The sequence below is a fragment of the Polyodon spathula genome, chromosome 11 (genome assembly GCF_017654505.1).
Source record: "Polyodon spathula isolate WHYD16114869_AA chromosome 11, ASM1765450v1, whole genome shotgun sequence".
Taxonomy (NCBI): Eukaryota; Metazoa; Chordata; class Actinopteri; order Acipenseriformes; family Polyodontidae; genus Polyodon; species Polyodon spathula.
In genome coordinates, this window is record NC_054544.1 from 1,869,102 (window position 1) to 1,884,856 (window position 15,755).

Consider the following 15,755-nt stretch of genomic DNA (forward strand, 5'->3'; position numbering starts at 1 on the left):
TACCTTACTTAAGCTTGGGTGGTGCCCTAATCTTTCAATGGGCTGCTGAGGGGAGCCTAAAGAAACTACGTACAGAAGATCGTCGCTTCTGACAACAGCAGGAATTATTCCCTGAGCAATAAAGTACAACCAGCTATTTATTTTGCAAGCAGTAATTTAATTCTGACAAATTAAGATGCTTCATGAATGAATCGTCAATGCAATCCAGTTTCTATCTAAGGAAAAATAATTTTGGTACACTCTAGTGGGCTAGTCCCATTAGAGGAGACAGCAACCCAGTACCACAATCCGAAACATTTTATTGTGTCCTTGTAGCTTGTTCTTAAGTAACTATATATGACTATTTACAATCTAAACATTTTAGATAATGCTCTTATTCTCCTGCACATTGCTTCTGGGATGTCCTCCTCGATTATCTATGGAGTCTTGAATGTGGAAGCTGAAAATGACTTTTTTTTTGTTTGTTTAAAGAAACAAGATGAAGCTTTTATATATTCCAGAATGCACATCAGAGATTTACAATTGCATAACAAATGAAGAAGTCCCGTAAAAAAGAGCCAGTGTATGCACCAGTGCATGCAACATAATCACACTTTAAAACACACATCCTTATCTTGTAAGAGGAATTAAACCCCTCTTTCATGATAAATTCAATCACATCTTCTAAAATGCAAAGCTGATGGTGCCAAGACTCATTTCTGAAAACCTGTGATTTTGTCAGGTATGACCACCCAGAAGGGTATTCATTTTGGATGCTTGGCTAATCCAAATCCCGTTCCTCTTTCCCTGTTCACCAGGCGACCATGAGAACTGCTCAAAACCTTTACCATTCGCTCCTTGCTCTTTGCTTTCATACAAATATTTACAAGGCCTTATATAATGTCTGTGCACCGGTTATTACATGCATGGTCCAAGTCACGCAATTTGAGGACAAGTAGTTTTGAGGATCGCTGAAAGAAAATGCACCAGCCTAATACACAAAACTAAATACATACATTTCCTAACTACAGACCTGATGAACTGATAGGGTCTCCATAGCAGCACCTTTCACTTATGTTGACAGCGAAGGACTCTACTTCAACGAACCAACCTATCATTTCTGAGTTTTGAAAACTAACCTGCAAAATGTCTTTTTATGCTGCCGTGACTGGCGTTCAATTAGAAACAGCTGTTCTTTTCAAAGGGAGCAGTAGTTCAGTGAAATTAGTTTAATCATCAGCTATAAATCACCCTTACACAAAACCTGAATGTGCCACAGGCAGCAACATGCTGGGTGTCTTGGGATTGTTTTACTTCTCCCAACACTTCAAAACCACTTTCTCCCAGTGCGTGTTTTAACAAGACACTGACAAAACCAAGTCACAATACTCTATATTAGTGATGGGGTTCCCCCCATAACGTTTCGTGATGGAAAATGAACGCGCTGTCTTTATTAGACACTTATCTTCCCCAGTCAAAAGGGAATCGCACCTTTATTAAACAGTAAGGAATAGTTTTAAAGCTTTTCTATGCAAAAGGCAACACCTAGTGGTGTGAACAAGTATTTCAATAGGACATACAGCTCTACTTTTTCAATTTTCCATTCAAATACTATACATTGAGTGTACAAAGGCTCATAATTTCACTACTGATTCACATCTTAAATATAAAATGCAAAAAAAGAAAAATTAACCTGAATGAGCAATTAATAAAATAGACCTGGGGCTTGACATCTATAAACTTTATGCATCATTTAAGAGAGTAGCAGCAGTTTAACTGTGGAAAAGATGAGCATTCAAACTTGTGAACTGGGAGAGGTACATCTGAAGTGACACGAGGCTGTGTGCTGCAATGGTTAAAGAAACAGGCTTGTAACCCGAAGGTACCCGGTTCAAATCCCAGCTCAACCACTGACTCACTGTGTAACCCTGAGTGAGTGAGCAAGTCACTTAACCTCCATGTGCTCCATCTTTTGAGATGATGTTGTTAGTGACTCTGCAGTTGATGCATAGTTCACATGCACTTTACAAGATATTAATAATAATATTAACAGGGTTTGAAGGTATGAAATTCTTTCAAGTGCAGTGATCCCATCTGAGGACCCTTCATTAAGACAGGGGCATAGAGGTACTGACCATCTCAGACAGCTGTGTGATTGATACCACTAGCAAGGTGACATCTGCGCAGCAATTTCTGAAGGACCCCTAAACCAGTTACTAAGCAACCCAGCTCAGAGCTTTTAGTAGGTCAGTTAAAATGCCACAAAACTGTCAGTGAAATACAGTATTAAGAACAAAAAAAAGACAGGAAAACACACACATGGTATTTAAATAATGTTTCATAAATGTTCAGGGACTACCCATCATTTATTTCTTTCTTTAATAAAAATTGTAGTATTATAACCCTTCGACGTAACGCCATAGCACAACCTCCAAAACAGTAGCTGCTATGACCAAATCGCAGCCACTAGCATCTCTGCAACTGTGTACTAGCAAGCACTGTGCAGCAAAGACCATTCTGTATTGACGGCAGCACCCGTGTGGGGTACCTCTGTGCTGGTTGATTTGCCTGCCACAAACACACTGGCTCCAGTTGCCCTAGTTGAGGTGAAACGTGCCCTAAAAATCAGCACTGGCATCACTTATTTGGTTTACTCTGATCGTAGAGCCACTTGCAAATTAAATAAAAACAAATGCACAAGCAGTTGTTTATTAACTGTTCACACAGTACACAACACAAAACAGAGCAACACAAAACTTTATGTACAGCTGTAATACCTGAACAGAGCTGCATATAGGAGAATGCTAATTATTAAAGTACATTTTACTTTAACTGTTAACGATAACTTAAGAAAACAACAAGTGTATCAGTTGAACATCCACTGGTTCTTAACTTCTTTGCAGAACCTACAATAAAACCAAAAAAAAAAAAGATATAGATCTGTTACAGATGTAATTTAAATGTAACAATGACTTCATAATATAAAAACTTGTAAATATTAAGTCTGCACTAAGTTAAGTCTCAAAAGGTTTGTAAGAAACAAAATGCCAAAATGAAGTATAGGGTAACTTATATTTTGAAAACTTACACTGTATCTTACATCAACTTAGAGTAAAACTAGGATTAACCACAGTGAAGTGTGGCATTTGCAACTTCAGTGCAAATGTATTGTGATACGTGAATGCCAAGCTCTGATTGAATACCTGGTAATACTCAAGAGAAAAAGCAGCTACAATGGAATGTATACAAGCACCTACCTGAACAATGGGAAATAAGACTCTGACTGTGTAGCGGTTTGATACAGTCCAGGGTTTACTAAGAGCCATCAGATCTTGTAACCTATAAACTGTGGCATAGTTAACCCTTTGCAGCCCTTTTAAATCAGCGCTTGTCAGGCGCAACAGGTCCAATTTTTCACATGCACCGTTTATTTTACACACGCAGTTTAAAATACCACCCCCCCCCCCCCCCCCCCCCCCCCCCCCCCCCCCCCCCCCCCCCCCCCCCCCCCCCCCCCCCCCCCCACCCCCCCCCCCCCCCAGAGTAAAACAGGTTTAAAAGGCACTGAATCGCAAAAGGACACTCAGTACTGTATTTTTCACATACCTCTTTATAGACGTACATACTGATAAATCCTGTCCTGATCACTCGTTTTATCACCAAACTCCTCAGTAATGTGAACCAAGTCATTACTTTATTACTATAACATCTCAAAAAGCTTTGCAAATGTCTATATTCTTTAAGCGCTGGATGTGGAAGCAGCTATCTCCTTTGTTCGTTTTATCTCTGTAGTGCATAGGGCTTCATTTGGCTCCAATTGGTCTCACTTGGCCATCGAAAGGTTTTCAACTAGAGATCTATGCTTTACGTCTTTTTGATGTCGGACAGGGTCCGATATTGAACTGGAAAGGGAAAATTGTAATGTCGGACCTGGTCTGACATAGGACTGTAAAGGGTTAAAACTCTGAAAACACTCAGCAAAAAGAAAAAAAAAAAAAAAGGAGCAGCAGTTAGTTACCGTTTGCTTCGCTACACCTTCACATTCGTCTTCAGCACTGTGGATGTCATCTCCACAATGGTTTTCAAGGGCAGTCCACTGAGGAACCCTTTCTTCTCGGCTCTCAGCTCCATCAACGCTTCCAGAATTTTCTGTCTGCCAGCTTCAGGGTGAAGCTCCATCAGCCTATCCATGAGCTTGTCGAAGCTGCTTAACCCTGCATAGTGCTGCGTGAGAAATGTACCAGAGGCCGTCGGCGTGTCCTGGACACACTGTAGCTTCTCGTAATTCCTTCTAAACACCTGAGCACAAACAGAAACGCATTGAGAGGGTCAGGGAGGGTTTCACTACCAACTTCATTATCCCCAGTGTATAGGAAACAAGCTCAGATTTGTCTTAAACTCACAGTGAAACCAGGAATGGATCAAACTGCTCTGCAATGGCTCTTATTTCTATCCCTGGTATGTGCATCTGCAACCTGGCATCCAGCGTGGATGTCAGTAAACAATTACATTTTTTTGTTTTTGTTTTATTTGAAAGCAGTGCAACTTCTACAGTATCACAACAACATTAATAATTTACATAGACAATGTAAAGTTACTTATGTAACAAACCATGTATAATATGCATAATAAATAAATGTCAATATACATCTGATGCACACACGACTGTCCTTTTACTTTTGCACAATACTGGACTATTTCTACTTAAAATACTATGAAAATTCAGAAGATGTTCATTATACACTAGTCCATCCTCACTGCAAACATTGGGCCCTATTCACAAAATTATTTTAAAACATTTTTAATGTGGAATTAAGTCAAGCTTGCAGCCATGAAACCGTTTTAGAAATTAGTGCAATCAAATTTTTCAGAAAGCACAGTTTAACCTTAAAACAGTCCTTTCAAAAGAATTGTGTTTGTTCTGTTTTTTGGATAAGCCCTGTACTAAAAAATCAGTGTATTTTATCTTTGTTTTACCTTTGGAGGAGCAACAGGTTCTGCTTTGTGTATCAGAGGCCCAGTTTGTGAACAGACTCCTAGCTGCTTCCCTGTGCAGCTCTCTGCTCTCTGCTCTTGCACTGGAGCTGGTGTCGAAGAGCAGTGCTTGGATGCACTCTGCCACGCCCCTCCCGGCTGTCTTATGGGGTCCACTTTAATCGCTCTTCCATGGATTTGTTTCCTGTTCATTTCTTTCCATGCCTTCTCTGCACCGCTGGTACCACTGACTGTAACAATTGCTAACCTAGTAGTGAGCAATTTCAGGACAAGATCAAACATAACAGGTTGGGAGAGAGAACTTATACATTTAATATTACAATCGGTAGGTATTTTAAAACTGACAAAATACTAACTACATAGGGCTCCTTGTTTTTGGTTCTTATTTTTGGTCACATGGTGATTTTTTTTTAAAAAAAAGCAGCTCTGTTTTTGATTCAAACCGAAGACAAGTAGTGAGTTCAGTTAAATTGCTTTTCCCGGATTTAAAATCTTAATGACTTGTTGCATAACCTGTTTTAATAGTTTCCCCTTAATTATGATTTAATTAAATCAGTTTAACTTCACTCACTGTTTACGTTCAGATTTGAATTAAAAATAAGGAGCTATCTTTTTTCCATTTCCAGTGAAACTGAATCACAATCTCAATTAAGTTACGGGAGAAAATAAACGAAGGTGAACTTGTTTCACAATCAACACTTTTACAAGAGTTCAACTGAACGGAGCCGGCGCAAAGAAAGGGACCTCACGTCACTAGATCACTGAGTTTTTTTTTTTTTTTTTTTACCTGAGATTGTTAGCCGTGTTAGTTATCCACACATCGGTAGCCTGGTACTTTTGAAAAAGGCACATCAAATCGTTCTAGAAGGAGAAGAAAGGTGATTCATGAACAGCATGTACACTACAAAGCATGAACCTTGGACCTTACAGAAGAAGAAACAACATTCTGCAACTTTCACCACTATTCACTACCTGCCCCTAATACTGTATATAGTCATCCATGGACTTGCAGCAGCACATGCTTTTTCATTTCTAACAACATTTCTTCACTTTCATACATGCTCAGAAAGTACAGTGAAAATGGCCCTCAAGCTAATACAGGGTAAAGACTTTCAGTGACTACACCTTTAACCTGCTTCGCAATGCCACATGGTTACAATACAGGAGCTAATTTTCAATGCAGAATAAACATAGCGCAGGAAGTGTACCTCAGTCACTGTTACAGGCAGGTCTCTGACACACAGATAGTGATCTGGCAGCTTCGCTCTTTCTGCTGGGTTCTCGCATTTCAATCCTGAGGAAGATCAACGTGTGTTTGTTAATACTATGCGAGGCACATGCATAAGCACACACTGAACTTTGTGTCCCATGATTGGCCTACTATTTTTACTGCTATTTCATTATTCCTGTCCATTATATAGTTCACTAAGAAAGCGCATATCTATGTATACTGAACAAAATTATAAATGCAACATGCAACAATTTCAAAGATTTTACTGAGTTACAGTTCATATAAGGAAATCAGTCAATTGAAATAAGTTCATTAGGCTCTAATCTATGGATTTCACATGACTGGGAATACAGATATGCATCTGTTGGTCACAGATACCTTAAAAAAAAAAAAAAGGTAGGGGCATGGATCAGAAAACCAGTCAGTATCTGGTGTGATCACCATTTGCCTCATGCAGTGTGACACATCTCCTTCACATAGATTTGATCAGTCTGTTGATTGTGACCTGTGGAATGTTGTCCCACTCCTCTTCAATAGCTGTGCGAAGTTGCTGGATATTGGCGGGAACTGGAACACGCTGTCGTACATGTCGATCCAGAGCATCCCAAACATGCTCAATGGGTAACATGTCTGGCGAGTATGCAGGCCATGGAAGAACTGGGACATTTTCAGCTTCCAGGAATTGTGTACAGATCCTTGCGACATGGGGCCGTGCATTATCATGCTGAAACATGAGGTGATGGCGGCGGATGAATGGCATGACAATGGGCCTCAGGATCTCGTCACGGTATCTCTGTGCATTCAAATTGCCATCGATAAAATGCAATTGTGTTCGTTGTCCGTAGCTTATGCCTGCCCATACAATGACCCCACCGCAACCATGGAGCACTCTGTTCACAACACTGACATCAGCAAACCACTCGCCCACCCCACGCCATACACGCTGTCTGCCATCTGCCCGGTACCACTGAAACAGTGATTCATCCATGAAGAGCACACTTCTCCAGTGTTCCAGTGGCCATCGAAGGTGAGCATTTTCCCACTTAAATCGGTTACGATGCTGAACTGCAGTCAGGTCAAGACCCTGGTGAGGACGACGAGCACGCAGATGAGCTTCCCCGAGACGGTTTCTCACAGTTTGTGCTGAAATTCTTCGGTTGTGCAAACCCACAGTTTCATCAGCTGCTGGGGTGGCTGGTCTCAGACGATCCCGCAGGTGAAGAAGCCGGACGTGGAGGTCCTGGGCTGGCGTGGTTATACGTGGTCTGCGGTTGTGAGGCCGGTTGGATGTACTGCCAAATTCTCTAAAACAACGTTGGAGGCGGCTTATAGTAGAGAAATGAACATTCAATTCTCTGGCAACAGCTCTGGTGGACATTCCTGCAGTCAGCATACCAATTGCACGCTCCCTCAAAACTTGAGACATCTGTGGCATTGTGTGACAACTGCACATTTTAGAGTGGCTTTTTTTATTGTCCCCAGCACAAGGTGCACCTGTGTAATGATCATCCTGTTTAATCAGCTTCACAGCTGTCAGGTGGATGGATTATCTTGGCAAAGGAAAAATGCTCACTATCAGGGATGTAAACAAATTTATCCACAAAATTTGAGAAATATGCTTTTTGTGCGTATGGAAAATTTCTGGGATCATTTCAGCTCATGAAACATGGGACCAACACTTTACATGTTGCGTTTATATTTTTGTTCAGTGTAGATTAAGACTGCTCATTTACACAACACAGATTTGACTACCAGATATGCTGCAATTTAGCTCATCATTAGCCAAATTTTATGTCAGTTTGATTTATGATTCCTATGGCTGTTACCGCAGTCTTCATTGACTGCCTCGGTGCTGTTACTCCCACAGTTTCGTCCTGCTGTTTGCCTCGTTACACCGGGATTACCCACATCATCATCTATTTGCCCGACTGTTCCGAGATTCTCCTCTGCATCAAACCAGTCTTCTGTAAAATTACGATCTTGCTTCATTCCTAACGAAATACAATAGAACAACACCTGAGTTATTTACACAGCAACTGACTGAACTCTGTATGAAACAAACTGTTTGATCTCATCAACCCATACCCTGTCCCAGATAAGCGATAGCTGGAATTCAGAACATTTCAGTGCACTGGAAAATCCCTCTGGACAGCTTTGAACAGGATATTCTCAGCAGAACCACTGATAGGTGGTTGGTGCAATCTAGAGTGATTTCCAGTGCTGTAAAACACCCTTAAACACAGCTGGGCAATCCCAGTGGGGTGGGCTTGATAAAATTAACCGTAACTCAAGACACATTTTTCAATTACAGGTTGTACCAAGAGCATGGCGCCGAGCAGGTGAAGTCTTTATACCAAAAGAAAAGGATTCTACAAGCATTGGTCAGTTTTGTTCTATTTCCCTAATAAAAACGTAGAAGGCAAAATTTTCTTCAGCATTACTGCTCAGGGGTTGTCAACCTACCTATTAAAGAACTGCTTCATTGACACTTCTGTACAAAAAGCAGGCACTCCAAGTTCCCCAGGATGCTTAGAACACATCAGCGTAACCTGGCAACAAATTCAATCAGCAAAAAAGTAGAGGAAGGAGCTCCATGTGACATTCCTGGATTTGGCTGATGCATATGGTTCAGTGCCACATCAACTTCTTTGGGCAGCATTTGATTTTTTTCAGCGTACCGACGACAATAACAAATTTAGTGAAAGCCTACTTTGGAGATTTACAATTTAGTTTTTCAACTTCTTAATTCTGCACTACATGGCAATGTCTAGAAGTTGGAATAATGATAGGATGTACCATTTCTCCACTGGCTTTTACCATGGCAATGGAAGTCATTATAAGGGCATCAAAATGGGTAGTGAGAGGAGAGCGCTTGGCTTCTGGAATGCGACTATCAAATCGAGCATACATGGATGACATGACAACAATGACTACAACAGTAGCCTGTACTAATCGGTTATTGGGCAAATTAACCAATAACATTGAATGGGCACGAATGCAATTCAAGCCCACTAAATCAAGGAGCATCTCTATAATTAAAAGGTAAAGTAGTAAATAAAAGGTTCTACATTAATGGTGAGGCAATACCAACAGTGTTCGAGAAGCCAGTGAAAAGTCTAGGGAGATGGTACGACGGGGATCTAAAGGACACAGTTCGTGTGGGAGAAGTTAGACAGTAAGCAGTGGAAGGGTTGAAGAGCAGACAGCAGCGCTTTACCAGGCAAACTGAAACTCTGGTGCTTTCAGATTGGTCTACTGCCAAGACTGCTGTGGCCACTGACTGTGTACGAGGTTTCCTTGACAACAGTTAAGTAGCGTCAGGAAATGGTTGGGTTTTCCACACTGCCTCAGCAGAGTTAGACTTTATGGTAAAGGAATACTGCAGCTACCAATCTCTGCTCTAACCGAGGAGTTTAAGTGCACCAAAGTCCGACTGGAAATGACATTAGTAGATTCACGTGACAAATGCGCAAGGGAGGCAGCACCTGTGTTGAAAACTGGAAGAAAATGGATGGCAAAGAAAGCTGTGGAAGATGCTAAGGCTGCCCTTGAATCAGAGATATTATGGGGCAAGTTCAGCATGGAAAAGGAGGTTTTGGTCTCAGTTCAGCTCCTCCTACATGGCACAAGGCAACCCCGGCTCAACGGAGGAAGCTGGTAGTCAATGAGGTGCAAAAGCAGGAGGAGAGGATAAGGTGTATAAAAGGCCATTTCCCAGGCCGAGCAGGGAGAATGGATGAGATGGGAGAGCGGAACAACGCAAGATCGGCTGGCAAAACCTATGAACAATGGAACAGAGCAGGATCAGTTTCCTCATCAGATCAGCATATGAAGTTCTCCCATCACCACAGAACCTAAACCTCTGGGTGGGTGAGGATCCCTCATGTCCTTTGTGTTCATTACCTGCAACATTAAGGCACATTTTGACAGAATGTAAGGTGGATCTTAGCCAAGGACGGTTTACTTGGCACCATGACAGGTGCTGCAATGTTTGGCCTTAGCATTGGAAGGCAAGCGTAACCTGACCAATAAGTTGCCACCAGTTCCATCAAAGGATTACACACTTATCTGAAGCAGAAGAAAGGAGCAGCAACTGGCTGTGGTTGAGATGGAAAGATTCTGGATGGGGATTTCAAGCACAATAGAAAGAAAGCAACGCTGATGTACAAGTAAACTGGGCTGAGCTGAGTGGGGGATGGAGGGGGGTGATGCTGGGAAGCCAGAATCACTGTTGAGCCCTCTTGAGGTGTGGTGGGATAGTCAACGAAACACAGAGGATGGAAGGTGCCTACTTGAAGACCCCAGAGAAGTACCCTACTTAGCTCAATCCAGACAGTTGTCATGCTGATGCGCTGGGGAGACCGCACTGGGTTGATCAGCATCGCAGCCGTTGTGTGTGCTGATGCGCTGGGGAGGCAAAATGAGCTGATCCCTGGAGCCAACATTATACTTCAGCAATCAACACCAGACAGAAGGATATCGACATCATCAGATGGAAAACAACGCAAATGGATGGAGATGCAGATGGATCACAATAATTTACTGCAAAGCTATGTCTTAGTTGGTGCTAATCTTGGCGAGAGCCAAGTTCAAATCAGCATGAAGTTCTGTATCTACTCTCATGTAATGGAAATCATGAAGAAAAAGGTTTGATTAATAATAATAATACCACCACATTTCTTACTTTGCCGATTATGGCTGGACATGTAGATTCAGCAGAATCCAATGCCTGGTGGTTTTTGTTCTGCTATCAGGTTTAAGGGCCAACAAGAATAAAGCCAGCTCACTTACTCTGCTTTTTGCAAACTGCAACACCAATCTGGGAGACGCTGTTTGCCGGATCATTCACAGACTTACAGCAGCGTGTAGAGACTTCAAAGCGTGTTTTTTCCTAAGACAAATAATTCAGAATGCCAAGCAAACCCATCATTAAGTCAGTCTGTCTTAACTCATGCACCAAATAAAATAACATGTAACAAATTAATTGGGTCTTCGGATTATAATGGGCACAGCAATCGCCAGCCTAAAGTGAAGTACTTAAACATTTTATTAAAGATCATAGTAGTAGTAAATTTGGTAATTTAAAAATGAACATTAAAAGCAGTGTGTGTGTGTGTGTGGGTGTGTGTGTGTGTATATATATATATATATATATATATATGATACCGCAAACACTAAAATCGTCATAAAAAACTTTGCTTTCAGTGTTTTCTGACTTCCTAAAATTAAATAATATCCAACTCAAGACATAAATAAATACTATGTTCACAAACTCCTCTGAGAATTCTATGCCACAGTGAGAAAGTCAGACACAGTCCCATGACAAAAACAACATGAATAACTGCGCTGTGGACTTCAAAAACCCGACTTTCTTGACCGATTCATAAAACAAATATGGACTGCAGGCCTCCACTCATAGTGGGCCTATGGCTTCGGGCATCACAGTCCCGTTGGTCACTATTGTTCTTTCCTCAGGGGCTAATATATATATATATATATATATATATATATATATATATATATATATATATATATATATATATATACGCACACACATATACATACATACACACACACACACACACACACACACACACACACAAAGACATACCTGAAAGGGTAAAACTTGACTGCTTGATGGAACACCCCTCCCATTATTCTTATCCTCTGGCAAACCCTTTTCTTGATGACTGAAACAAAGAAAGAAGATTAAAAAGGGATGCCAGTTCTGCCTTTCCATTTATTATGCCGATCTGCTGTATTGGATACGAACGCTGGGGCAGCAGGGCACTGAAATTGATTTTATGAACATACCTACACACCATCTCTTGAGACGACAAAGCCACAGCCATTACCTGGGGAAGCAAATCTGTGTCAGTTTTGTCATATTTTATGTCTCAAATGCAACAAATGAACTGAAGCACAATAAATATATAAATGAAGACACACAATGGGATTTTCACAGATGTATAATTTAGGAATTGTAAATCCCCAAATTCTTTATTGAAATAATTCAAAATGTGTTGAAAAAGAAAGCCAGGCATTATTTCAATTTAAGAATTTGGTATTTATAATGCTTAATAAGCTATATGTATTCTACATTCATCTAGATTATATTAACTCTGTGGACTACTTTCGGTGTAAGCCATCACCTCCTTGTTTAAGCACCCACGTGGCCTCAATAAAGCTCTCAAACATTTAAAAAAAGTGACCAGGATGTGCTGACTGGAACAGAAAACGATGTACAAAGTGAATCTAAAGAGGAATACACTACGTCAGATAACTGTAATGATATGCAATACAGATAAGATTACCTTTGAAGGAGCATATTGGGTCAATGTAACAATGCGCTTTAAATCCACGGAGAGTGGTGGGAGATCATCCAAGCTGGTTCCAGACAGTATTTTCTCTCTCATTTTACTGTAATCAGACTGGAGCTCTTGAAGAGAACTCTCAAGACCCTGAGAATGAGCTGCAGCACTATGAATAAACAGATGCTAAATGTGTATTTTTATTTTTAGCCTAGTGGAATAGTCACTGCCTATAATGAATGTGTTCAGCCTTTCAACTCCACAGCCATGGGTGCACATAGGCTGAAGGTTCTCCCACCAGTTGCAGTTAAAATGCTTTTAATTAACGAACACAAAGCAAGCAACTGGGATCTCTACAACTTATAGGTTCTCGAAGTTCCTATTTTATATGAGTGTATTTATTTATGTATTTACTTATTTTTTATTCAGACCTGATTGGCCAAACAATAAAGGAACTCCCTTTGTTCAACATTTCAAACTGCATGCATTTATTTATTTATTTACATACCCCAAGTCACTGATGCCCTTCACATGCACGGTGTAATGAAGTCTCCAGCAGTGCTGCTGACACATCCAGTAGTGAAGATCCAACAGCTGCAGCTCAGCTTTTACTACCCTCTGCATCGCCGTGTCACAACTGCACCCACAGGCAGAGTCGTCTCTACTGGAGTCAGCACTGTGGTGCGAGAGGAACACATTGAACTGCACCCACAGGCAGAGTCGTCTCTACTGGAGTCAGCACTGTGGTGCGAGAGGAACACATTGAACTGCACCCACAGGCAGAGTCGTCTCTACTGGAGTCAGCACTGTGGTGCGAGAGGAACACAATGAACTGCACCCACAGGCAGAGTCGTCTCTACTGGAGTCAGCACTGTGGTGCGAGAGGAACACAATGAACTGCACCCACAGGCAGAGTCGTCTCTACTGGAGTCAGCACTGTGGTGCGAGAGGAACACATTGAACTGCACCCACAGGCAGCGTCGTCTCTACTGGAGTCAGCACTGTGGTGCGAGAGGAACACAATGAACTGCACCCACAGGCAGAGTCGTCTCTACTGGAGTCAGCACTGTGGTGCGAGAGGAACACAATGAACTGCACCCACAGGCAGAGTCGTCTCTACTGGAGTCAGCACTGTGGTGCGAGAGGAACACAATGAACTGCACCCACAGGCAGAGTCGTCTCTACTGGAGTCAGCACTGTGGTGCGAGAGGAACACAATGAACTGCACCCACAGGCAGAGTCGTCTCTACTGGAGTCAGCACTGTGGTGCGAGAGGAACACAATGAACTGCACCCACAGGCAGAGTCGTCTCTACTGGAGTCAGCACTGTGGTGCGAGAGGAACACAATGAACTGCACCCACAGGCAGAGTCGTCTCTACTGGAGTCAGCACTGTGGTGCGAGAGGAACACAATGAACTGCACCCACAGGCAGAAGCTCTGTACTTTTCCATTTTTATGCACATTTAAATTATAAAATGCAGCAGCCAAGTCTACTTATTTTACTGTTTTTTGGGGATATATAGTACCTTGCAAGTTTTTTCTTTAGCTCATTTAATTCTTCCTTTGCCAATCTCAGTTTCATGAATTCCTGTCAGAGGGAAAGAGTGAAATGCAGTATATTTAAAATACATCAATAAATCAATAAAAACACATGCTGTAACATTTCTATATATATATATATATATATAACCGCAAATATATATGTTATATATATATATATATATATATATTTTTTTTTTCCCCACCCCAACAAGCACACACAAAAAAACCCATAATAAATTTAACCCAGCTAGTGGAACTACAAGGAAACCAAAGAGGAGCTACAACTCCACCCACAGCAACACTTTCTATTTAAGTCTAACAGACCACGAGGAGTAATGTAACTAATGAGCTTATTCTAGAATCCTGACATAATATGCATCACACAAAATACGTGTACATTTACACTTAAATACTCCTCCCCCTAATAAATAGATAAATAAATAAAATACCTCAACAAATGAATCCAGGTCTACCATACGCAAGTCTGTATTGATGCACTTTTCACTAGTTGAAGGCACCGATGTTTGAGATCCCCTGTCTCGCAGAGCACCTTGCAGCAAAGACCATTCTGTATTGACGGCAGCGTGTGCATCGGGCACGCCAGGGTTGTCTGTGCTGGTAGATTTGCTCGCCACAAACACGCTGGCTTCAGTGGCCCTAGTTGAGGTGAAACCTGCTCTGAAATCAGCACTGGCATCACTTATTTTGTTCACTCTGATCGTACAGCCACTTGCAGCTAAGCATCTCTGGCATGTGGTGGCGGGTCTCTCTTCAGTATCTGATTCCCTGTACTGATCACTCTGCTCGAACGCTGAAGTTCCTATGTAGTCACCGATATCCATTTCTATACTTGGCTCAGGCAGTAGGCTATTAGCCGCAGCAGCAGACAGAAAAGACTCTTCGTACAAGGATGTATCATTGTGATCGACTGCAGGATCACATTTAAATCCACAAGGCTTTTCAGGTACATCCCAACCCAAGCAATCTATGCTTGAGCCTACTACCAAAAGACTGTTATTATCATCCTCATTATTATTATTATTATTATTATTATTTTTATCAGTGCTGCTCTTTGTATCATCTGGAAAGGGAAGGCAGTAATCACGTCGTAAGCAAGCGGGAGACGCACTTCCGGTTTGCAGCTCATCTTGCTCTGCAGGGAAGGACGTATCCTCTGCCATGCTGTGGTACACCTCAAAGTTCTGGTCATTTTCAGGGTCCCCCTCACTTCTATAGCCATATTCCGAAAAACTACTTCTATCTGGCCAGTCATCACATGCCTTGGACTCAAGGGCAGGATCAGAGCACTTCTTACTGGCCTTGTAACATCCTTCTTCAGATGTGTCAGCCAAGGGGTGTGCAGTGGCCTCTGGTTCCGTGTCACTACTCGTGCACTGTGGCCCTGATGAAGCATCCCTCTCATAGAATCCAGTGCTACTGAAACTGTAGTAATCAGGGAGAGTTTCCTTCTCCAGCTCCTCATATCCTGGAACACTCGAATATGTCTCCACTTCTCGAAGGCCACGAGCCTCGAAATCAGCTTTGCTCTCGTCCCAGCGGCCACCTACTTGCACTGAATGTGCATTGCGCTGACGCATCTCAAGCTCGATGTCCAGGGACAGGGTTGCCTCCACAGAGGTTTCTTGTAATAATTCCACATTCAGACCGTCCTGAGTTTGCTTTTCAGCAGAGACTG

General features: G+C 41.9%; 1 protein-coding gene across 4 annotated transcripts in view; it reads right to left on the bottom strand.

Moving 5' to 3' along the window:
• Positions 1-2,606: 2,606 nt before the first annotated feature.
• rbm44 (RNA binding motif protein 44) overlaps positions 2,607-15,755 on the bottom strand; it is a 16,066-nt gene continuing 2,917 nt past the window's right edge. The window contains exons 1-10 of one of the 4 annotated variants that reach the window (XM_041263031.1): positions 13,025-13,088; positions 12,020-12,060; positions 11,817-11,895; positions 10,997-11,096; positions 8,032-8,196; positions 6,183-6,268; positions 5,762-5,835; positions 4,957-5,221; positions 3,998-4,278; positions 2,607-2,885 (exon numbers count right to left, since the gene is read on the bottom strand). In XM_041263031.1, coding sequence (XP_041118965.1) covers positions 4,009-4,278; positions 4,957-5,221; positions 5,762-5,835; positions 6,183-6,268; positions 8,032-8,196; positions 10,997-11,096; positions 11,817-11,895; positions 12,020-12,057 — 1,077 coding nt within the window. In that variant the 5' untranslated portion in view covers positions 12,058-12,060; positions 13,025-13,088 and the 3' untranslated portion in view covers positions 2,607-2,885; positions 3,998-4,008. Of the gene's footprint in view, positions 2,886-3,997; positions 4,279-4,956; positions 5,222-5,761; positions 5,836-6,182; positions 6,269-8,031; positions 8,197-10,996; positions 11,097-11,815; positions 11,896-12,019; positions 12,061-12,519; positions 12,731-13,024; positions 13,193-13,538; positions 13,908-14,043; positions 14,106-14,508 lie in introns of those variants that run through there. The other 3 variants (XM_041263029.1, XM_041263027.1, XM_041263028.1) reach the window with 3 other exon arrangements.